General features: G+C 36.6%; 1 protein-coding gene across 1 annotated transcript in view; it reads left to right on the top strand.

Moving 5' to 3' along the window:
* The window catches only part of LOC130245889 (transcription initiation factor TFIID subunit 4), a 235,191-nt gene extending 222,770 nt beyond the window's left edge, over positions 1 to 12,421 (top strand). Inside the window, exon 15 of the mRNA XM_056478679.1 lies at positions 12,118 to 12,421. Coding sequence (XP_056334654.1) covers positions 12,118 to 12,291 — 174 coding nt within the window. The 3' untranslated portion in view covers positions 12,292 to 12,421. The remainder of the gene's footprint in view (positions 1 to 12,117) is intronic.
* The last annotated feature ends 13,645 nt before the right edge of the window (positions 12,422 to 26,066 follow it).

Genomic DNA, 26,066 nt, shown 5'->3' with positions numbered 1-26,066 from the left:
CCACTGGCACATTCTCCTCATTGGTGTGTATCAGGCTGGCAGGCTGGTCTTGTCTGTCTCTGCGGCTGAAACGTGTGTGTGTGTGTGTGTGTGTGTGCAGTCAGAAACGCTCTTCAGAGATGTATGGAGGTATCCGTGTGTCTGCTGTCAGATGGATATGTCATATGACATTACGCCCGCCAGCGGCTTGCGCTCATAAAATGACAGATGCTGTTTTTTGCCTCACAGAGTTTTGCCTTCCCACCAATCTTTCCTCATCCGCTTCTTCAGCTCCGCGCTGACCTTCGCCAAATTCACCACATTCCACGTGCAAAGCAATGTGATCATGTGTGTCAGTGTGTTTGTGTAGATTTCAGTGTGTTTGTGTAGATTTCAGTGTGTTTGTGTAGTTGTTAGCGTGTCAGTGTGTTTGTGTAGATTTCAGTGTGTTTGTGTAGTTGTTAGTGTGTTTGTGTAGTTGTTAGCGTGTCAGTGTGTTTGTGTAATTGGAAAGTGTCCAGATATCAAATGGCTTCCCCCCTAAATAGTGCACTATTTAAGAGTATAGGGGGTGATTTCAGACACAGCTCTTATTCTCTCTCTCTGAACATGCAGGCACCTTTTTCATTCCCTCTTTTCTTTTTATCACTTTAATTTTTTAAAGTTTTCTCTGGCCATCTTTGTTTTGTGTCCTTTATGCTGCACTTGCCAAAACATTATGTCTAAAATTAATAATAATAATAATAATAATAATAATAATAATAATAATAATAATAATAATAATAATAATAATAATACATTCATTCATTTTCTTTTCGGCTTAGTCCCTTTATTGATCCGGGGTCGCCACAGCGGAATGAACCACCAACTTATCCAGCATATGCCCTTCCAGCTGCAACCCATCACTAGGAAACACCCATACACTCTCATTCACACTCATACACTACGGACAATTTAGCTTACCTACAGGGATGCTATAGGGAGAACATGTTCCACACAGAAATGCCAACTGACCGAGGCTCGAACCAGCGACCTTTTTGCAGTGAGGCGATCGTGCTACCCACTGCGCCCTTAATTTAATTTCATTTCATTTCATTTCATTTAATACAAATGTAACAATCATGCTGTCTGCAACATTTATTCATTGTTTTTAATTATATTTAAACCAAGATTTGTTGACTAATACAAAGTAAAAATAAATAAATAATTTTAATATACTTAATTTAAATATACTACTATTAGCCATATTCAAACAAAATTTTATTAAAATTAAAAATGTATTAAATTAAATTTTATAACACAGGGAGAACATGCAAACTCCACACAGAAACGCCAACTGACCCAGCCAAGGCTCGAACCAGTGACCTTCTTGCTGTGAGGCGAGAGCGCTAACCACTGCACCACCGTACAACCCTAATAATAATAATAATAATAATAATAATATACTATACACACACAAACACATACACATTTTTTTTCTTAAGCTCACTTAATTCTAGAACTTCTTTTTCAGAAAACAACACTTATCTAAAATACACTACTTGACAAAAGTCTTGTGGTGGATCCCAGCTGTAAGAGCAACTAATAGTAACTTCACTTCTAGAAGTTCTAGAAGGTGGATTTTCCTGCTGAATCATCTGTTGAACTGCATCCCAATCCTCACAAATACTGCAGAAGATCTACTGGAACCCGCATGGAGCCAAGATTCACATATAAATCAGTCAAGTTTGGTGAAGGAAAAATCATGGTTTGGGGTTACATTCAGTATGGGGGTGTGCGAGAGATCTGCAGAGTGGATGATCAACATCAACAGCCTGAGGTATCAAGACATTTGTGCTGCCCATTACATTACAAACCACAGGAGAGGGTAAATTCTCCAGCAGGATAGCGCTCCTCATACTTCAGCCTCCACATCAAAGCTCCTGAAAGCAAAGAAGGTCAAGGTGCTACAGGATTGGCCAGCCCAATCACCAGACATAAACGTTATTGAGCATGACTGGGGTAAAATGAAGGAGGAGGCATTGAAGGTGAATCCAAAGACTCTTGATGAACTCTGGGAGTCCTGCAAGAACGCTTTCTTTGCCATTCCAGATGACTTTATTAATCAGTGATTTGAGTCATTGCAGAGATGTATGGATGCAGTCCTCCAAGCTCATGATGGAGTCAGACACAATATTCATTCTGTTTCCACTGCAGCATGACCACATATTCTAGACTGGACATTATTTCTGTTCAAGACTTTTGTCTGAGCAAAGTCAGATCTTACTGTCCTAATGAAATCATTAATAATCAAGGCATGATCATATGTTATTGTGGTCAAATAAGTGTAATCTAGAGGCCTTTGCCTTTCATCTGAGCCACTTCTGATACCAAATGATCAACTAGAAGTCAAGTTATTATTTGCTGTTTGTAAAACTCAGATAGACCACAAGACTTTTGTCAGACTTTTATATCTTTTTAGATAATTATACTTGAAAACAAGACATGACCAGTCAGTCCTACAGAACTCAGATTTTCCAGTGTGTGTGATGTTGGGATGTGCAGAGCTGTCTGTAGTTCTCCTGACACACAATCAGGTTTATTCTCTCAGTCTCGCTGCACTTCCTGTTTTCCAGCATAAACTGAAGCAGAAGTCAAATAAACACACAGATTCTTACACAGCTGAGTCAGACCTCCATCTTTTATCAATAGCAGAGGAAAAATCTCCACCAAACACAAACAACCACGCCCGGGAACACACCAGGCCTATTATAGCTCAGCATTTATTTATTTATTTTTTACATTTGCTGCAAATTTCAGTTCAGTTTTAGTTTTATTAATGTTTTATTTAGTTTAACTTCTATTTAGGGGCAACACGGTGGCTCAGTGGTTAGCACTGTCACCTCACTGCAAGAAGATCACTGGTTCGAGTCCCAGCTGGGCCAGTTGGCATTTCTGTGTGGAGTTTGCATGTTCTCCCTGTGTTGGCGTGGGTTTCCTCCGGTTTCCCTCACTGTCCGAACACATGCGCTATAAGGGAATTGATGAACTAAATTGACCGTAGTGTTTTGAATGTGTAAATGAGTGTGTATGGGTGTTTCCCAGTACTTAAGCTGAAAGTGCATCCGCTGAGTAAAACATATGCTGGAATAGTTGGCAGTACATTCCGCTGTGGCAACCCCTGATAAATAAAGGACTAAGCTGAAGGAAAGTTAATGAATGAGTTTTGAGTTCAGTGCGCAATGACGTTAACTCTTGTAAGAAACTCATAGTGATAAAATAAAATAATAGTTTGAACAAACACTGAAGCCAAAACCACACAAATGCCACGAATAAAGAAAAGTAAAAATTATAAAGAATTAAAGGGCACCAATGGTGAAAAATCTACTTTTCAAACTGTTTGGACAGACATATGTGCAGGCAGGGGCGTTGCTAGACATAAAGCTCTACTGGGGCACGTACCCCCTTCCCCCATCTCCATTATTATATATATATATATACACTTTTATTCACTATTATTTTGAAGAATAATTATATAATAATAAGAATACTTTTATTTATAATAAATATAATATACATATGTATATTATATTTATTATAAATAAAAGTATTCTTATTATTATACAATTATTCTTCAAAATAATCTTAAATGTAACTGGAAAACAATGTTAAGACAACTGGAGTGATATGCTAAGATAATTTAAGAAATTACTTTTGCATAAATATTACTTTCATTTGAATGAAATTCTATAGACAATTCAATAAAATATATATATAAAAAAAAATGTGTTATAGGATTATCTTTTGTAGACTTGACACATGGCAGATAATTAAGTTTGTTGAGTCTTTACCTCCCTGACTCCTCATCCCTCCATTTTGCTTCATACAAAATAAATCTATCAGGAGGCATGCTTAGTAAGGTCACCATCATATTGTTTAAACTTTAGTTTTGCCCACTTGCAAAACAAAAAAGGCGGTTATGCTGATTTTACAACGCATGAGCGGCGCGTAACAAGCAGCGCGTGCAAGAGGCGCGCGTGTTCTCTGCGCACACGCGGGGACGCGTCAGTTTGCTTTTTTGATTACACTGCTTTCACCAGCGTTGGTTCGCACATAGAGAATAGCGTCTTTATTTCGGAATTACTCTTAATAAATACACTTGCATATGAAGTAAATCATCTTTATAATTGATGTAAATTATGTAAATCATTTACTGGGGCACTGGAGATTTTCACTGGGGCACGTGCCCCAGTGAATTGGGTCTAGCGACGCCCCTGTGTGCAGGTATGGTGTATAGACTGTCATATTGGGGTGATATAAACACACCCAGTCCTTTTTTTTCAATTTAGCAACATAAAAAAACGGTGGACCAATTGGAACGGTTTTCAGACCGACGGCAACTTTACGTAGGAGTGCGGTCCCCCTGCCCACCGAATTGATTGACAGCTGCGCGTATTAACATGTCCCAGTAGTCTCGTGTATAATCATATCAACAAGACCAGACGTGGTTTATTTTTACGTTAAGTTCTGTCTGTTGTCTGACGCAGCCGAGGGAGGAGATTAAGGCATGCAGAAAGCATGTAGAAACAGTGGGTGGGGAGGACTAGCCTTAAAGGCGCAGTACCACAAAACAGCCCCCTAGTGAAAAAATGTATAAATAGAATCTTGCAAAGGGTATAATGAAAATTCTGATGGGTGTTTTGAGCTGAAACTATACAGACACATTCTGGAGACGCAAAACACTTATAAAAAAGGGCTAACCTAGGTGCCCTTTAAGACAAACTTCTTTATATTAAAGCTCAAGGCTGTGCTTAAACCTGCCTAGTTTACATTGTTTGGCAAATTATGCAAATGTGTTTGTCTGTAAAAGCAGCCGATTCGAATATCACCGCTTGATTGAATGGGCATTATCAGTGGTTATCAGCTGATAGATATGGGCCAGTGGGGGCCTCCTGCACCTACTGGTATGCTCAGAAGGTATTATCATCCATCCACATGGTTAATCAGCTATAGATCACAGGTGGCTGTGGCCAGAAATTAACAAGAGTTATTTATATTATTTATTAAACTTCACGTTATTTTATTAATACCTACCCCATCCCTAAATCCAACCATCACTGTAATGTAAAAACAGATCTGGAGTCTTCTCTATTAGCATAGCTGATTAACCATGTGAATAATAACGGACTTCTGAGCCTACCAGTAGGCGCAGGAGGCCCCTACTGGCCCATATCTATCAGCTGAGAACCACTGATAATGCCCATTCAATCGACTGATAACATTTAAAGCGGGTAGTATAGCGTTTAAGATTTTCCACCACAGATTGTGTGCTTATTAATTCTGGAAACCATTATTATTTTTGCTAATTATTCTTTAATTTCAGTGTGTTTTTAGGGACTGTTGTTAGTTTCAGTTAGGGATTTTTTTTTAACATTTGATTTCAGTTAATGAAAATGTTTTTGACCAAAAGTTTGATGCTGCGTTCACAACAGACGTGGATGAAGCATCAAGCGCGAGTGATTAACATGTTAAGTGCTTTCAGTAGTATGGCAATAAGTGAAGTTTATTTATGAACTAATTTCGAGAAGATCACATGCTTATGATTCACCAATCAGACAATTCCTATAAATTTGAGTTCCTATAAATACCCTAAGTTTCATATAACAGCCATCTTTGTTTTGAAGAATCCCCGCTTCCACCTCTACTCCTCCTCTTTTCCTAGATGGGTGGCACAGTGACCAAGTGGTTAGCACTGTTGCCTCACAGCAAGAACATCACTGGTTTTAGTCCTTACTAAGCCAGCTGACGTTTCTGTGAGGAGTTTACATGTTCTCCCCGTGCTCACGTGGGTTTCCCCCGGATTCCCCGGTTTCCTCCCACCATCCAAAAACATTCAACTTAACTTAATTGACTAATCCAAATCAGCATCATAGACATGTTCCTAGTAAGTAGTTACCTATTAAGAGCAATCAATATCTGTTCATTAGCTCCTACAGCCGGAGAGTTCTCGAGACTTACCTGAGCTCAAACTCCCCTGCCCTGCAATGGGAGGGAGCCCCGGGCTCGAGGATCTTATGAGCTCAGGGCTCTCTCCCTGGACAGCATGCCAAAGTAGCTTATAATCAATCATCAGCTAAGTGTGAACTCTTGAAAATGGTGTTTAAACTCACATTGGCTGCATTTAAGAATGAATAACGCCCATAATCAGTACCTGAGGTGATCTTTGTCATAGTAGTTTATGCTGTTGTTCTGCTGCGACGTTGCGGAAATAGAAAATAGAGATTTCACACATTGCAGTAGCTGATTGTTAGGAGAAAAACTCCTTTTAACATGGAAAAGATACATTTATTGCATGTTGCGTTGCCACGTTTCATGTAGTTAGGACATGGTGTAAGTTTTAACTGTGGTTTACTAGCTGCAAGCAGCATTGAGGGGGCCAAGCCCTTGTGGAACCGCTCCCTCGGTGGCTTCAGGAACATTGCATCGTGGACATTCAACCCGCCAGTAATCTCTGTTTATAAGCAGCCAAAAGTGTTTGTTTTTATTTATTTTTTATTTGATAGACTTTTGTTGTCTATCAGAATACCATGAGTAAATATCTCACTATGGGTGAGACCATTCAAGATCCTGAATGTCTTTGCATCATGCTGACATAATTTGATGGGAATTACATATTTTTTAGTAAGTAGTAGTTGATCACATTTGTAAAAATCTTCAACATTTACATTAAATTAGCCCTCCTCCTGTATGTCAGAGCAAATAATTGTAAATAAGAAGGCAACTTACAGCTACTTTTCTGGTGACAGACGTGCCACCATCAGGCGGATCTTGTTGGTAAAGAGCACTGGAGTAATGGAAAGCATGAGCAGAAGTGTGTGAAGGGTGATTTCAGGACGCCGCTGCCTCCAGACCTCCACACTCATCAGACCAATCACAGCTGACCTCATGTGAAAGGCGGGCCTTCATGCCTTCTGTTATGTCAATTAATGCCAATCACAGCCTGGACCAATCAAACGCATCCATCTACCTGGACACAGTGACGGCCTGCGGCGGGTCTGAGCGCTGAAGACCACACGCATGCAGAAACATATTACAGAAAATATTGACATGCATGGAGCAGGAAAACAGTTCAGGAAAGAGACGAAAGAAAAGAGCTGCGTTACTCAAATATCATTTTGAAGTCTTTTCCTAATTTTCCTGTGAAGTGCGTTGTAACTATTTCAGTAAATGAAAACGATAAATGCAATTGGGTCACACCTCTACAGTTCTACAAGGTACAATTCTTGCTAATAATAAAAATGAACAAATACTTTAAGCTCAATAAACTACTAATTTGCTGCTTATTATTAGCTATTAAGATAGTAGTTGGGTTTAAAGGTTCAAGAGTATTTTTTCTTATATAACAGATGTGTGTGTGTTGAGCATCAGTTAAGACAATGTTAGCACACATTAGCTTTAATTGTGGGGAAAACTGGATCATTTTGAGCTTTTGTCAGCTAATTTCATCTTCTGGGTTTACATTATTATTTGAACGGGATCAAAATCAGTGATGAAGCGCGAGTCTGCTAGTGGAGTGATGACGCGTTGGTTTCTCATGTTTATTCATAGCTGAGTTTTCTTATCCTATGAGAAGACCCTGCTTCTTAATTATTCATGAGAGCACATGCTTTCCTAACCCTTTTCAAAGGCAAGCCAGACCTGTCAAGCTGTGAGAACCAATGACGGGGTGAGGACGCATACGCATACGGCAAGCAGTTTTAAGCTGTCCGTGAAGGGTCGTAACATTATGTGTTTGTTTCAACCCAGGCTCAATCTGAAAACTACCTCTACAGACGTTTCTGGAGGCCGCGAAATACATCCCCGCAGCGCGTTTTGCTGCAGTTTTTGTTTTCATGATTCCACGAAAGGCCGCTGTGTATGCTTTTTGAGATCTCAAATTTTCCATGCGAGTGCCATTCGCGCCTGCTGTTCTTGCGTTAACCCACCAGAGGCCGCTGTCGACTGACTTTTTGACAGACTTGTTGACTGACTTAGCGAATAGCTAACGCGAAAAGGAAAGGTGTCACAATGCCCGTAGCATTCGTTTAAAAATAAGATAAAATGCAGCAATACGTACCTCCGGCTACGTAATTTGCAGTCTCCAGAAATGTCTGTAGGGCTGCGTTTTCAGAATGAGCCTGTGTTGGTTTGTTTCCATGATCCACAGGGTTTGTTGCATGTTTTTCCCCGCGATGCTGTCAGGGCTGATACAGCAAACCTGTTGGTTTGCACCAAGCATTTTTGTCAAAAGACTTATGCGAGAATTGAGGAATGGTGGACTTTGTCTTTTATCAGTTAATTTCGTTACTATTCAGACACATCGCCTATATCTGTGCTACTGTGTTCGCCTATGTTTAAAATCCTCCAGATTACTGGCAGGGCTAATGGTTGGAATAGACAGGGCAAGAGACCTGCTGCACGGCTCTTTACTGTGTCTGCATTCAGACTTGGGATTATCTTTATAACAATATAACAAATTGTGGTTATGTGTATATGAAATTACGAATAACAAATGTAGCAGGGCGTTAAATTACTGTTTATTTCTTTGCATTTTAATTTTGTAAATTTGTGTCTCATTTTGTGAGCCGACTGACAACAGTTCTTCGCTCCCCTCTTTTTTCCCTGCTCTGCCGACCACGCCAACTCCTCCCTCTGCTCGCAGAGCTCCACACCCATCATGGAGCATTTTTTGAAAAAATTCTGAGGTAGACTTGAACCGAAAAACGGGGGGTTTCATGACCCTTTAAATATTAGATAAGATTAGGCATGTAGAATGAGATCATAGGGCAGTACGCTGGCTCAGTGGCTAGCACTGTGGCCTAACAGCAAGAAGGTCACTGGTTTGAGCCTCGGCTGGGTCAGTTAACGTTTCTGTGTGGAGTTTGCATGTTCTCCTCGTGTTGGAGTGAGTTTCCTCCGGGTGCTCCGGTTTCCCCCACAGTCCAATCACATGCGCTATAGGTGAACTGGATGAAGTAAATTGGCCGTAGTGTATATGAGTGTATGGGTGTTTCCTAGTGCTAGGTTGTAGCTGGGAGGGCTTATTATGTAAAACATATGCTGGAATAGTTGTCGGTTCATTCCGCTGTGGGGTCGCCTGATGAATAAAGGGACTAAGCCAAAGGAAAATGAATGAATGAATAAGATCAGGCGAAATATGTGCTTTATTAGTACTAATAAATTGGCTAATAATAATGATAGGCAGGTTATAAGCGAGAGAATTGTTACCTAATCGATATTTTACCATTAGTTTTACCAAAGAATATAACTGAAAACACTCATGATTTTTGAGGTCATTGCAACATTTAACCATAAGTCTTCCAAAATGTTTATGAATTGTGAGTTTTAATAATTTCAAGTGAGTTTAAAGTATTCAGGCCTAAAAAATTCCCTTTCTAACTAATTTAATTAGTTATTTACATTGCATTATTAAACTTGTGTATCTGAATGTTGCTTTAGAAAATCTGTGCAGGACAGTACAGTATCGTTACTATACTGCAGTGTTTCTCATTGGGCTGGACAATAATTTGATATCAATATATATCGTGGTAGATTTTTTTTTTTCAGTTTTAAACCCATTTCTAGTATTTGGTCGCATATGCATCCGAAATTTAATCTATGCGACCTCATAATATATTTGGGAGCATTTGTGCGACTGCTTATAATGGGTGTAGTGCGACCTGTTTTGATTTTTTCTAAAAGCGTGCTGAATCGCTCTTCCCTGCCACTACATTGGTTCATATTAGCTGTCAATCACTCAAGGCTTTCCGCTGTCAGATGCCAGGGAGCTTTTGTGACCGCTGAAAATGCAAACGGATGAAGAGTGAAAAGTGCACAGGTCAGCAAACCGCACCTAAAGTTACAAATAATGGCGCATATGAGAGCAATCATGACACATGGTGGATGTTGATCCACCACCTGAGATCAATCGAGAGTTTTCAAAGAAGGTGCCCGAATCTTGTTGCATTGCATTCGCTGCGTGTTCAGCGCAAATGTCCGTTAAATGTAAAGTCTAATACTGTACACATCATCGCCAAAGAAGCTCGACTTTACTAAGTTTACACTGAAAATGCGGCTCATAACAAAGAGCGGTATTGAACCGGTGGTCATCATGAGAATCCTGCTCTGTCTGCTCATAACTTGGTGCGGCTGACTCGCCTGCTTTATTCCACCAACACAGAGAAATGAAGATCAGCTCATAACGAGACTGAGCATTTAAAGAGTGGTAGAAGTGAGACTTTACTTCCTTTTGTCCGTTCTTTCTTAAGATGTATGTTATTTTTCTATTTTTATATTACTGATTACTCTTTTGCAGCTTTCGGCATTGAATTGAAGAATTTATTATAGACTTTTATTTTAGCTTTTATTTATTATAGCTTTTTGTTTTGTAGCAGAAATATTATTTATTAAATTGACATGCATATTAAAAACAACAGTGCAAAATAAATCTTACTGCAGTGCTTCATTTTTGTTTGATGCAAATCATAAATGTATTTTTCATAAAGTAACAGGCTTTTTATAGCAGATAACTTACATTCAAGCACAATTAAGGCAGCATCATAATGAGAACTGTAATTCATTGTTACTATTATTGTCATTTTCATCATCATTAATATTATATAGTTATTAGACATTCATTTTGGAATTATATATATATATATATATATATATATATATATATATATATATATATATATAAAAGCTGAGTTTGAGAGTTTGATTTATTTGATAGTTTATTTCACATTTCTTGTTTGTAATGGCTAAATACAAATAAAAGTAAAAATAAATTTTTGTTGTACTGTTTTTATTTAAAGTTAATAAAGTTATTTCCTGGCTTTTTAATATTGTCCTTATCGATATCAGAATTATATCATATCGGCCGAAATTAAGAAATATATCGTCCAGTCCTAGTTTCTCAACCACGTTTATGAAGGAGCACAGTCTCTGCACATTTTCCATGTCTCCTTAACCAAACACACCTGATTCAGATCATCAGCTCATTAGACCTGTAATGGGTGTGACAGACAAAGACATCCAAAACATGCAGTTCTGGTGGTCCTCCAGGAACGTGGTTGAGAAACAGTGATCTACTGTATTTCTCAATGTTTTAAGATTGGTTTATTATTATTATTATTATTTTGTAGATGGATTCCCTTACAAAATCATCCAAATCTGCCATTTTAAACAGTGAATATCTTATATCTTATCAGCGAAGAGAAAGCGACACAAATTTATACTTTCACCGCCTTCCGCGTGACCCGAAGGTCCGTTCTGAATGGATAGTGAAAATAAAAAGCGATATTGAAGCTCATTTTCAGCTACGTTAAGGTAAATGGCACTAGTTAGCTAACGTTTTCTTTCCTAAACACACGTTTTAGATGCCATTCATCAAACTCAAGCTAATTAACTGATTTTTTCACTATATTAGACTCGTCATGATACTGAATTTCGGTACTGAATTAAAAAAGAAACGTCCATTTCACATTAACATTTAAGGGACTGTTGATGGCGTTCTCAAACAGCACTGATTTGCCAAAGTATTCACCAGTGCTCAACAGAAATTACTGTGATTGGCCGTGAAGGTCATCAGTTCACCACACTTCACTGATGTTTACCGAGTGTAAACACAGATGAGTGATCCGCTGATGAATCGACTGATCTTCACAGATTTAAAATGCTCCAGTGTCTGTGTATCTGTGTTTGCAATCTGTGAAGTGCGGTGAACTGATGAGCTTCACAGCCAATCACAGTCATTTCTGTTGAGCTCTGGTGAATACCATGGCACTTTATATGTCACTTATATATGTCACTTTAAGCTGAATACTAGTATCTTGAAGAATATCTAGTCTAATATTATTTACTGTCATCATGGTAAAGATAAAATAAATCAGTAATTAAAAATGAGTTATTAAAACTATTATGATTAGAAATGTGTTGAGAAAATCTCTCCTTTGAACAGAAAAAATATACAGGGGGGCTAATAATTCTGACTTCAACTGAGTATCATAGAAAAATAATGGCATGCAGCCCTAGTCATAGCATTGAACTGTCTTTGTGTATCAATAGTTTTTGTTCCAGCTCTGATAAACACTCTGTTTTCTTTGTGTGTGTTTTGTTCAGGTGTTGGGCAGTTCAGCAGGTTCTCCAGCCGGCTCCTCGTCTTCATCCAGCTCGTCGCGTCAGTTTCCCCGTCAGAGAATCACGCGGGTGAACCTCAGGGACTTCATCTTCTTCATGGAGCAGGAGCGAGAGAGCAGCCGGTCCCTGCTTCTGTACCGCGCACTGCTCAAGTAGCAGAACACACTACAGACTCTCCTCCACGTGCCTTCAGCTCACACACACTCACCTGTCTGCTCATTTCACACACACACACACACACACACATGTTGGTATCGGTGGTTTACGAGGACTCTTTAATAATTATTCGCCCTCCTGTGAATTTTGTTCAAATATTTCCCCAAATGATGTTGAACAGATTCAGGAATTTTTCACAGTATTTCCTATAATATTTTTTCTTCTGGAGAAAGTCTTATTTGTTTTATTTTGGCCAGAATAAAAGCAGTTTTTAATTTTTAAAAAATCATTTTAGGGTCAATATTATTAACCCCCTTAAGCAATATTAATTTTGGATTGTCTACAGAACAAACCACTGTTATACAACTTGCCTAGTTACCATAATTTTACCCCAATTAAGCCTTTAAATGTTACTTTAAGCTGAATACTAGTGTCTTGAAGAATATCTAGTCTAATATTATTTACTGTCATCATGACAAAGAGAAAATAAATCAGTTATTAGAGATTAATTATTAAAACTATTATGTTTAGACTATTATGCTTAAATTGGGGGAAGATATAGAGGGAAGGCTAATAATTCAGACTTCATCTATATTTTATACAGTAAAAAACGCTTATTATACGACTTAACCACATCCCTAAACCTAATAATCTATTAAAAAAAAACCTATTATTTTTTATTGTTAGAATTCTGAGGACACAACACATGTCCTCATAAACCAGCTTAATAGAGTACAACTAGCTCATACCCATGTAATTATACTAAATATGCAAGAGAGTCCAGTCACAGCATAACAGCAGACCAATATCAGGCCTGGATTCATATCGACAGAGATTTATATCAAGATGTTTGACTAAAAACACCACTGTGATGTGGAGGAGAATCTGTGGCCAAATCCACAAGAGCGGACTGATGGAAACACAGATGCCAAAATAAGAAAAAGTCAGTTAAGTATTATTTTTAATTGGCTGAATTACGAGGACACTAGACATGTCCTCATAAACCAGCCTAATGAAGAACTGCTAGCTCAGCTCATACACATGTCATTATACAAATTTCAGTCCTTGTAAGCCACCACAACCTTTCCACACACACTTCTCTGTCTGCTCGTTTCACAAAACACACACACACCGCTGTGTCTCTTCACCTTTTCACAAAACACACAATCCTCTGTCTGATCACACATCTCTGGGTTATTAGTGAAGCTCTATTTATGATAGTTTTATCGCTTGTGTTTTCAGCTCTAGGCTGATGAGCAGCTTTTTTGTTTGTTTGTTTGTTTGTTTGTTTGTTTGTTTGTTTGTTTTATGTATGAATGGATCTGACACTGCACAAATCCCTTTCTTCATCAGGGTTTTTATTTAGCTTTTCAATTAAAAGGCACACAGTTATATATGTAAATATATAGATATGTTATTTATGAGTGATATATACTCAAATATTCTAGTCATGTGATCACACTACAAAAGTCATTAAAAAATCATTTGCAAACATGCAATACACACAAGTAAGGGTCAGCGATCGCAATAATAGAATTTAATCATTTATAATTATCTTATGGGCGGCACGGTGGCTTAGAATTGTCGCCTCACTGCAAAGAAGGTCGCTGGTTCGAGCCTCGGCTGGGTCAGTTGGCATTTCTGCATGGAGTTTGCATGTTCTCCCCGTGCTCGCGTGGGTTTCCTCCGGGTGCTCCGGTTTCCCTCACAGTCCAAACACCTGCGCTATAGATGAATTGAATAAGCTAAATTGGCATTAGCGCATTAGTGTGTGTGTGAATGTGAGAGTGTATAGGCATTTCCCAGTAATGGGTAGCATCCACTGTGTAAAACATATGCTGGAATAGTTGGTGGTTCATTTCTCTGTGGCGACTCCTGATAAATAAAGGACTAAGCTGAAGGAAAATGAAGGATTTCTCTTATCTTAATTATTTTCCTACGTCCCAACACCTAGTTTCTGCAAATCATTTTTATTATTTAGAATTGTTTCTGTGTGGAGTTTGCATGTTCTCCCCGTGTTGGTGTGGGTTTCCTCCGGGTGCTCCGGTTTCCCCCACAGTCCAAACAGTTGGTGCCACGCTTCCGTTTTAAAATCGTACAATTTCGTACGAATTAGCCACTAAACTGACAAAACGTAAAATACTTACGTTTTCTCGTGAGATCAGGCTGAAACAACACTAATCAAGCAGTTCCTTGCATCCAATATCTCGGTTGTCAAGGGGGCATGCATGAAATGTTACTGAATGAAAGTGAAAGTGCCAAACTGCAGTTAAAGACGAACAATTAAAAATGAAACACTCGAAAATAGAATAAACCGCAATTACGTTAATCGAATTATGTGCTATAACAGGTAAAACTGGACCATGAAAGGAACATTTAATAACCAACTCATGTAAACACTTTCATCATATTATTGTCTCATTCAGATTTAGGCAAATAGATCGATTACTGATGTCCATGTAAACGTAGTCACTGTCTGCATTTTTCCTGATGTTTTCTAGTATAAATGCAGCAAAGCTCTGCTGAAGTGAGTGTTTTGTGCAGGTCAGATATCATTCTGCTGTATATTTAACACACAGCGCTTACACTCAACGATCTTTGAGGCCAAACACCTTAAAGTGATCATTGTCTTATCTGTTGAAGAATCTCTGAATTTATGCAGATTTTCATCATCATCATCATCATCATCATCATCATCATCATCATCATCATCAGTGTCTGACCAATCAAAGTATTTCAAACCCACACACAAGCTGAATTTATGAACTAAACCTTTTTCGAAACCTTTATCAGCGCGACTCCAGTGTAAATAGACTTTTTGATAACCATGGTTTTTATCAGCATGTATAAATTATTTCCACATCATATTTTAGGAGGAAAATAACGCTTTAAATTCGGATGGAAACGCTCTTTGAAAGTGATCATGAAGCTTCTGTGCGTCATTGTGATTTGTGTATCTTTGATATTTGTCCACAAGGAGCACCAATCTGTGTTTTCCAGAATCAGGCCAGCAGAATCAAGCTATAGCAATACAAACACACCAACTACACACCAATTCACTATTAATTTACATATCAACTATACACGCCGACTACACAGCAACTACACACCGACTACACAGCAACTACACATTGATTGTATTCCAACTATGTTTCAGATACATGTCAACTACACCTCAATTACATGTCAACCAGACTGTCAACAATACATTACATGCCAACTGCACGTTAGCTACATGCCAAATATGTCAACTACATGCCAACTACACATCAGAGTTAACTACACATCAACTATGTCAACTACATGCTAATGTCAACTATACACCAACTATAGATTTATTACGCCAACTACACATCAACTACATGCCAGATGTTAACTACATGCCAACTACGTCAACTACATGTCAATTACTCACCAACTACAGAACAACTACATGTCAACTACACACCTAATGTCAACTACACGTCATTGACATGCCAACTACACATCAACTACATGCCAGATGTTAACTACATGCCAACTACGTCAACTACATGTCAATTACTCACCAACTACAGAACAACTACATGTCAACTACACACCAAATGTTAGCTACACGTCATTGACATGCCAACTTCACATCAATTACTTGCCAAATGTCAACTACATGCCAACTACGTCAACTACATGTCAATTACTCACCAACTACAGATCAACTATGTCAACTACACACCAAATGTCAACTACACATCATTGACATGCCAACTACACATCAATTACTTGCCAAATGTCAACTACATGCCAACTACGTCAACTACATGTCAATTACTCACTAACTACAGAACAACTACATGTCAACTACACACCAAATGTCAACTACACGTCATTGACATGCCAACTACACATCAATTACTTGCCAAGTGTCAACTACATGCCAACTACATCAACTACATGTCAATTACTAACCAATTACAGAACAACTACATGGCAACTACACACCAAATGTCAACTACACGTCATTGACATGCCAACTACACATCAATTACTTGCCAAATGTCAACTACATGCCAACTACGTCAACTACATGTCAATTACTCATCAACTACAGAACAACTACATGTCAACTACACACCAACTACACGTCAACTGTCAACTACAAGCTAAATGTCAACAACACACCAAATATAGATTTATTACGCCAACTACACGTCAACTACATGCCAAGTGACAACTACATGCCAACTACGTCAACTACATGTCAATTACTCACCAACTACAGATCAACTACATCAACTACACACCAAATGTCAACTACACGTTATTGACATGCCAACTACACATCAACTATGTCAACTACACACACTACTGATCAATTACATCAACTACACGTCATTTACATGCCAGCTACACATGAACTGTCAACTACATCTCAACTACATGCCAAATGTCAACTACATGTCAATTATGCACTAACTACAGATCAACTACACACCAAATGTCATCTACACATTACTGACATGCCAACTACACATCAAATAAGTCAACCACTTCAACTACATACCAAATGTCAACTACATGCCAATTATGTAAATTACACACCAACTACAAATCGACTACATGTAAACTACACGTCAATTACACATCAACTATGTCAACTACATGACAAATACATCAATTACATGCCAACTACATTTTTATTATGTTAACTACATGTTAACTACACACCAAATGTCAACTACATGCAAACTACATTATTCATAGGTCAACTGCATGCCCAAGAATTCAATTACATGCCAACTTCACTTCAACTACATCAACAACACACCCTGTATGTCAATCACATGCCAACTACACTTTAACTACACGCCAAATACATTAATTACACCCCAACTACAATTCAACTACATCAAATACATGCCTAATACATCAATTATGCACCCACTAGACTTTACCTACATCAACAACATGTCCAAAACGTCAATTACACGCCAACTACACTTCAACTACAGGGCAAATATGTCAATTACACGCCAACTACATTTCAACTACATCAACTACACACTAAATATGTCAATACACTTCAACTACATCAACTACATGCCCCATATGTCAATTATACACAACTACACTTCACCTACATCAACAACATGCCTAAAACGTCAATTACACGCCAACTACACTTTAACTACAGGGCAAATATGTCAATTACACGCCAACTACATTTCAACTACATCAACTACACGCCCAATACACCATCTACACTTCAACTACATCAACTACATGACCCATATGTCAATTATACACCAACTACACTTCACCTACATCAACTACATGCCCAAAACGTCAATTACACGCCAACTACACTTCACCTACATCAACTACACACTAAATATGTCAATTACACCCCAACTACACTTCAACCACATCCACTACATGCCCAATACATCAATTATGCATCAACTACACTTCACCTACATTAACAACATGCCTAAAATGTCAATTACACGCCAACTACACTTGAACTACAGGGCAAATTCTTCAATTACTCGCCAAGTACACTTTAACTACATCAACTACATGCTAAATATGTCAATTACACCCCAACTACACTTCAACTACATCAACAACATGCCCAAAACGTCAATTACACGCCAACTACATTTCAACTACAGGGCAAATATGTCAATTATGCACCAACTACACTTCAACTACACACCAAATATGTCAATTATACGCCAACTACACTTCCACTACATCAACTACACGCCCAATACACCATCTACACTTCAACTACATTAACTACATGAACCATACGTCAATTATACACCAACTACACCACCTGCATCAACAACATGCCCAAAATGTCAATTATACACCAACTACACTTCAACTACAGGGCAAATATGTCAATTATGCACCAACTACACTTCAACTACACACCAAATATGTCAATTATACGCCAACTACACTTCAACTACATCAACTACACACCCAATACACCATCTACACTTCAACTACATCAACTACATGACCCATATGTCAATTATACACCAACTACACTTCACCTACATCAACAACATGCCCAAAACGTCAATTACACGCCAACTACACTTCAACTACAGGGCAAATACTTCAATTACTCACCAACTACACTTTAACTACATCAACTACACACTAAACATGTCAATTACACCCCAACTACACTTCAACTACATCAACTACATGACCCATTTGTCAATTATACACCAACTACACTTCACCTACATCAACAACATGCCCAAAACGTCAATTACACGCCAACTACACTTTAACTACAGGTCAACTATGTCAATTATGCACCAACTACACTTCAACTACACACCAAATATGTCAATTACACCCCAACTACACTTCAACTACATCAACTACACGCCCAATACACCAACTACATCAACTACACGCCCAATACATCAATTATACACCAACTACACTTCAACTACACACCAAATACATCAATTATACTTCAACTACATCAACTACACGCCCAATACGTCAATTATACACTAACTACACTTCAACTACACACCAAATACGTCAATTACACGCCAACTAAACGTCAACTATATCAACTACACGCCCAATACGTCAATTGTACACCAACTACACTTCAACTACAGGACAAATATGTCAATTACACCCAACTACACTTTAACTACATCAACTACACGCCCAGTACATCAATTATACACCAACTACACTTCAATTACACACCAAATACATCAATTATACTTCAACTACATCAACTACACGCCCAATACGTCAATTATACACTAACTACACTTCAACTACACACCAAATACGTCAATTACACGCCAACTAAACTTCAACTACATCAACTACACGCCCAATACGTCAATTGTACACCAACTACACTTCAACTACAGGACAAATACGTCAATTACACCCATCTACACTTTAACTACATCAACTACATGCCCAGTACGTCAATTATACACCAACTACACTTCAACTACGCACCAAATACGTGAATTACACGCAGACTACACTTCAACTACATCAACACGCCCAATACGTTAGTTTTACACTAACTACACTTTAGCTACACACCAAATACATCAATTACACATCAACTACATGCCCAACACATCAATCATGCACCAACTACACTTCAGCTATGTCAAACACATCAATTACACGCCATTTACAATTCAACTGTCAACAACATGACAACCACATCAATTACAATACGTCAACACAATACAATACAATCAAATACGTCAACTACACACATCAACAAATACACACACTAACTACCGATTCATGTTGCTGCGTCTGAACACTAAACATCTGAGGTGTAGTTTTAAATAAGTCCAGTTTCTTATCTCGTAAATTCACTAACATTTAAAATATTGGAGTTATTGAAAAGTATTTTCTGCTCACCATCTCTTTAATAACACACTTCAAATTGTTACACCTACATGTTTCTAATCATAATTCATAAATCTTAGTCATTAATCATAACCGTTTTTAAAAGTCTTTGATCACGTTTTTTTAAATCACCCACAGCAATTAAAATTTTCCAGCTTGGTTTATTTCTGAGAACAAATTAGGTTGGAAAATGTCCTTTTTTTTTAGGTGTAACGAGTTAATTTTGATCAAATGATTAAGTTTTTAAGGCTATTTAAATACATAGTCTAATTCTACTTAAGCTTCTCTTAAACCTCCTGAATGCAGCTCTAGATTTTGAAGACAGAAGATTTCCATGCACTGATGAATCAAACACACAATAAAGCAGTATTATGTATTATGAAAGAATTAGACATTAATACTCATTTTGACCTGGGTTTTTGTCATAGTTTGGGTTGTAAAACTGCATTTCACTGCTGTTTCTATCCTTTTAGTGACATCTAATCTCACGCTCAGCATTTTTGTCTCGTTTTCTAGAACAAATATGTAGCAAGTCATAAATCAAGATGTATTTACTTGGGAAGCAAGTATTAGGTTTTGTTTTCTGAAATATTAAACATTTGAACAAATTATTCACGTCAAAAAATATTTTATATTATTATTATTATTATTATTATTTATTTTTTTATTTTTTTAGAAAGCAAAACTTCTTAAGAATTTACAGTTCACAATAATACATTATAGTTGAACACTAACCATAAAACAAACAGATAAAAAAAATGTAAAAGCCTGATAAAAACAGATAAAAAAAAATAATAAAGACAAAACTGCTAAAGTCACTCAGTATTATTTGTTTAATTCAGGCAGAATTTTTGTTTTCCTTCATGAACAAAAAAGTCTTGATGAATAACAATACATTTACTTGAAAAGCAAAATGACTCGAGATGTTAGCTTTGTTTTCTGAAAGAATAAACATATTTATACATTGAAGAATTTTCACCTCAAAAGCAGACAAAATACCTGCTAACTGATTCAGAGGAATAAGTGAAACTCTAAAGGAACATTTTCATTTCTGACAACATTTTTTAAATTCTTTTTGCCAATTTTTATCATAAAAATCTATATTTTTGTGTTTCTCAGAAAACAAAATGACAGTAAATTCAGACTCAGCTTTATTAGGTTTTGTTTTCTGGAGAAAAAAGATTTAAGCATTAAACTGTAAACATATTTGCTAATTCAGAGAAATAATGTAAATTCTAAAGAAAAACACCATTTCGGACAACAGAGATTTCTTTTATCATAAATATCAATGCGTTTTTTTTCAGAAACAAGACTTGATTTCTTAAGAAATTAGTTGAATTAGTTTGTCTACAAGATGCTGCTGTCGAGTTAAATTCAGACTCAGCATTATTGAGTTTTGTTTTCTGTAGAAAAAAAATATTAAAAATTAAACTTTTTTTTTCTTCTTAAAACTGTTAATTATTTGCAGATGAGTTCATAAACAGCATTTCTGACAGCAAAGATATTTTTCTTTTGTAGTTTTTTGGTTTATTATAAAAGTCAATATATTTTTCGAAAACTGACACAAATAATAAACATTAAATCAGAATAAAGCTTTAGTTCAACAAATGAAAATAAAAAAACACAGAAAAAAAAATTAATTCAGATGTTTTTTTAAAATAAAAATAAATAAATAAATAAATAAATAAATAAGCATTTTTTCTTAAAACTGGAAAGTTAATTCAGAAAAACATAAAATGTTAGTTTTTGTCATCAAATTCATTTTTTTTTTCAGAAACCAAGACTTGAAGGTTCACAGTAAAGCATTAGTTGAACTAAGAAAAAAAAGACAAAAAGACAAAATTCAGACTTTTTAAGAAAACAAAAGTAATTCAATTCATTCTTTTTTTAATTTTCAGTTTTCATTTACTTAAGTGAAGCTTTTTTTAACTGGAATAATAACTCAGAGACATAAAGTCAATTCTAAAGGGAGAAAAACACCATTTCAGATAAATAAAATGTTTAGTTTTTTCATCAGTCAATATATTATTTCAGAAATCAAGACATGATTTCTTAATCAGGCCCTCCAGGGTTTCACTAGACCTTTTGAGGTCTAAAATGAATGATTTTGCTGTGGCTTTTCTTAAAATTTGTGGCAACATTTGCAGCATTATTTCATGTTGATTTGCTGTAATATATATATATATATACCACAGCCAAAAGTCTTCATTATTTATATATTTTATTACTCCTAGACCCATACATTGGTTTCTGTAACTTATAAAACCACACTTAAATTGAAAGAATACTGCATGTTTAAAAAACAATCTTGTTTGCATATCTGTAGAAATTGTGTGCACAACAGCTCAAAGATCAAAATCCACTGAATCATTGCACAGGTAGTCTCTTATGAAGGCCATCCCAGTAAAAAGTTAAAACAAAGTAAAAAAAATAGCTGAAGTAAATCTTATTTGCTCTCCTGTTAATTATATTTGCTCAATATTTTTCACCTCATGGGGTGTGATCTGCCCCTAAAGGTATAAACTCCCACCTCGATCATGATGTGTATAAAATAATGACAGCGAGGGTTGTTTGCGTCCACTTGGCCTTTGTTTTGAGTGAATCTGTGTCGTGATGATGACATGGAAAGCGTCTAGCCCCTCAAATTTGCAGGAAATCGGTGGCATTTCAGAAAAAAAGGCAAAACTTTGCTGAGTTTGCTTGATTTTGAGATAAATTCAGTGATCGCAAATCCTGGAGGGACTACTTAAGATTTTTAAGTTCACAATAAAGCATTCGTTGAACCAAGGGAGAAAAATGACCCCAAAAAAAAAGTTCAATTCCGACTTTTCGGAGAGATTTTTTTAAAAGTTTTGTTTTTATTTTCAGGTTTTGTTTTCTGGAAAAACATTTTTAAAAAAAAAGCATTTTTGAGCATTTTTTCTTAAAACTGGGAAGTTCATTTAGAGAAATAATTGTCAATTCTTAAGGAAAAAGACATTTTTCACAACATATATTTTTTTTGTTTTAATCTTCAATGTCCGTATATTCTTTCAGAAACCAAGACTTGATTTCTTAACCAAGCATAAGATGAACAAATAAAAAAGACAAAATGTTCAGCTCTTTAAATTCAGCATTTTTAGGTTAAAAAAAATCAATATCAGCATAACTTTTAGAAACCAAGACTTGATTACAATTTAAGAATTTAGTTTTTAAAAAGATTTAAGATTCATTGTTTTATTTAAAACAGGAAAATTAATTCAAAGAAATAATGTCAATTATTTTAAAGGGGAAAACAAGACATTTTTGACAACATCATTTTTGATTTAATTATGAAGTCAATATAATATTTCAGAAACAAAGACTTGATTTCTTAAAAATGTAAAGTTAATAAAGCATCGAACAGTGAAAAAGACAAGACAAAATTGCAAATAATTGTTTTTTTCAGTGCATTCCTCTTCTTGTGTGCCTGATAAACCAGCCTGATCTCACGAGAAAACGTAAGTATTTAACGTTTTGACAGTTTAGTGGCTAATTCGTACGAGTTCAATCGTACGAAATGGTACGATTTTAAAAAGGAGGCGTGGCACCTAACCCCGCCCCTAAACCCAACCGTCATTGGAGGATGAGCAAATCGTACTAAATTGTACGAATTAGATCGTACGAATTAGCCACAAAAAAAAAAGTTACGAATTGCCGTGAGATTGTGTTGGATAAACCCCGATGGTTTTGCTCAGTTTTGAGTGTGTTTTCGTGTGGTGTTGGGTTTGCCGTGATGATGTCAGAGAGCTCAGATCTGTGTGATCTTTCAGTCTCTCGCTCTTCTATGCACATCAGTCTGTCTCTGTGTCTTCACAAACTCTCCGTCCAGCCACTAAAAAGGCAAATAAATACATTTTATACTAGATTTCTATCTGCTCACGTCTCGGTTTTCTCTTCATTTCATCACAAAACAAGCACAAGCGCGTCTGTCCAACCGTCTCAATCCTGCTCTTCTGCTGTTTTTCACTTTCTTCCTTGCGCTTTGTAGCCAAACCATGATTGGGACTCTCTTCATATTGTGTTCCTGATGTGCACAGCTGGAATTTCATGTTTGGATCTCTGGATCATTTTGTATATATTGTTTACAAGACCTTGTGTTTATTAGAACTATCTTATTTTTGGTAAATTCTGTACATATCTGGAAATATTTCTGTTTGTGTGAACATACTTCTGTATTTGTACCTATTTTGTAAAGGAATAAATAAGCTGTTTACTAAACTTCAAACATGTTTACATGTGTCTGTGTGTCGTTCACAAATTCAGCACTTTTTTGTTTTAAATTATCAACTTTTTTGTACATTTTATATATTATTCATTTCAAAAATACATAATTTATGTACAAAATAAAATAGCAAATCTATTGGATAAACCCAGAATATACATTCACCGGCCACTTTATTAGGTACACCTTACTAGTACCAAGTTGGACCCCCTTTAGCCTTCAGAACTGCTTTAATCCTTCATGTTATAGATTCAACAAGCTACTGGAAATATTCCTCAGGTGCTCTATTGGATTGAGTTCTGGTGACTGTGGAGGCTATTTGAGTACAGTGAACTCATTGTCATGTTCAAGAAACCAGTCTGAGATGATTCGTTATCCTGCTGAAAGTAGCCATCAGAAGATGGGGACAGTGTGGTCATAAAGGGATGGACATGGTCTGCAACAATACTCAGCTAGGCTGTGGCATTGACACGATGCTCAATTGGTACTAATGGACCCAAAGTGTGCCAAGAAAATATCTATTATATATTTATAATATATATAAAAATACATATACCCGGTGTGGTCTTCTGCTGCTGTAGCCCATCCGCCTTAAGGTTGGACGTGTTGTGTTCAGAGATGCTCTTCTGCAGACCTCGGTTGTAACGAGTGCTTATTTGAGTTACTGTTGCCTTTCTATCAGCTGGAACCAGTCTGGCCATTCTCCTCTGACCTCTGGCATCAACAAGGCATTTGCGCCCACAGAACTGCCGCTCACTGGATATTTTCTCTTCTTCAGACCATTCTCTGTAAACCCTAGAGATGGTTGTGCGTGAAAATCCCAGTACATGCTCGGTTTGAACTGCAGCAGATCGTCTTGACCATGTCTACATGCCTAAATGCATTGAGTTGCTGCCATGTGATTGGCTGATTAGAAATTAGCGTTAACGAGCAGTTGAACAGGTGTACCTAATAAAGTGGCCGGTGAGTGTATAGTAATATAATAGTAAAGTTATAATGTTTTTTATATGTATATACATTTAAATAAATCAAAATAAGTCTGTTTTCTGATTTCAAAATAATACAATCATAATAAAGTCATGATGACAATCACGTTTTATAAAGTGAAGTGTCAGAATTATGATATAAAATTATAATCTGAATAGACAAAAATTTTATGTAATTTTTGCAATTATAAATTGTGTATAATTTAAATGTCATAAAATTTATTTAAATTATATTTATTTTACATTTCTATTATTTTGTTTATTGTATATTTATAAATTATATTTTAATCATATAATAGTTTTCCATTTAAATATTTCCATGTAAATGTCAGCTTAAAGACGCCTCTCATATGGAGAACGAAGTCACATGCAGTGCTCAGGTGTGAGTTTCTTACAGACTTAAACAGAGTGTCAAAATCTTGATGCTTCTGTGGGTCTCGTCTGTCAAATCTGAGCTTTATTTTGTATTCTCTATTGGATTCGGATAAGATGATTGGCTGGGCCATTCTACAGCCTGATTTTCTTTTTCTGAGACCATCTGAGAGTCTCCTTGGCTGTGTTTTGGATCATTGTCTTGCTGAAATATCCACCCTGGTTTCATCTTCATCCTCCTGCTAATGTAGATGTTGGACTGAAGCAGCTGATACTCATTTACATTGAGGAAGGGCAGAGGGTTGCTGAAGAACTACTGAGAGATTTCAACTGCTGTCTGGGCTTTCACTGCCGCACTACATCTTCCTTTCTTCATGTGTTCTTTTCATTTTATTACACAGAACTTCATTTATAAACTAATTAGATTTGTTCTCATTTGCATATATGGATTTCTTTGGTTGTTACTAATATTTGGCGAAAATTTCAAGTCAGCGGCACCTTTACAAATATGTTTTCTGACAAAAATAGTGACGTGTTCAATGCTTTTTTTCTCCGCACAGTATATATATATATATACACGTTGTATGTTTTATGATTTAAAAGTAATGTCAATAATCACATTAAAATATTAAATATATATAAACATTGCCGATAAAACCATAATCAAGCATAAAATGCAGTTGTTGTTTTTCTTTAGGTGTTTTATAACCAGAACCCTGTGTGAATATTTCATAGTTTCACAGAAGAGGATTGAACAACACAGGTGA

Source organism: Danio aesculapii, chromosome 18 (assembly GCF_903798145.1).
Source record: "Danio aesculapii chromosome 18, fDanAes4.1, whole genome shotgun sequence".
Lineage (NCBI taxonomy): Eukaryota > Metazoa > Chordata > Actinopteri > Cypriniformes > Danionidae > Danio > Danio aesculapii.
The sequence above is the reverse complement of the archived record's forward strand: the minus strand, read 5'-3'. Positions and strand labels throughout refer to the sequence as shown.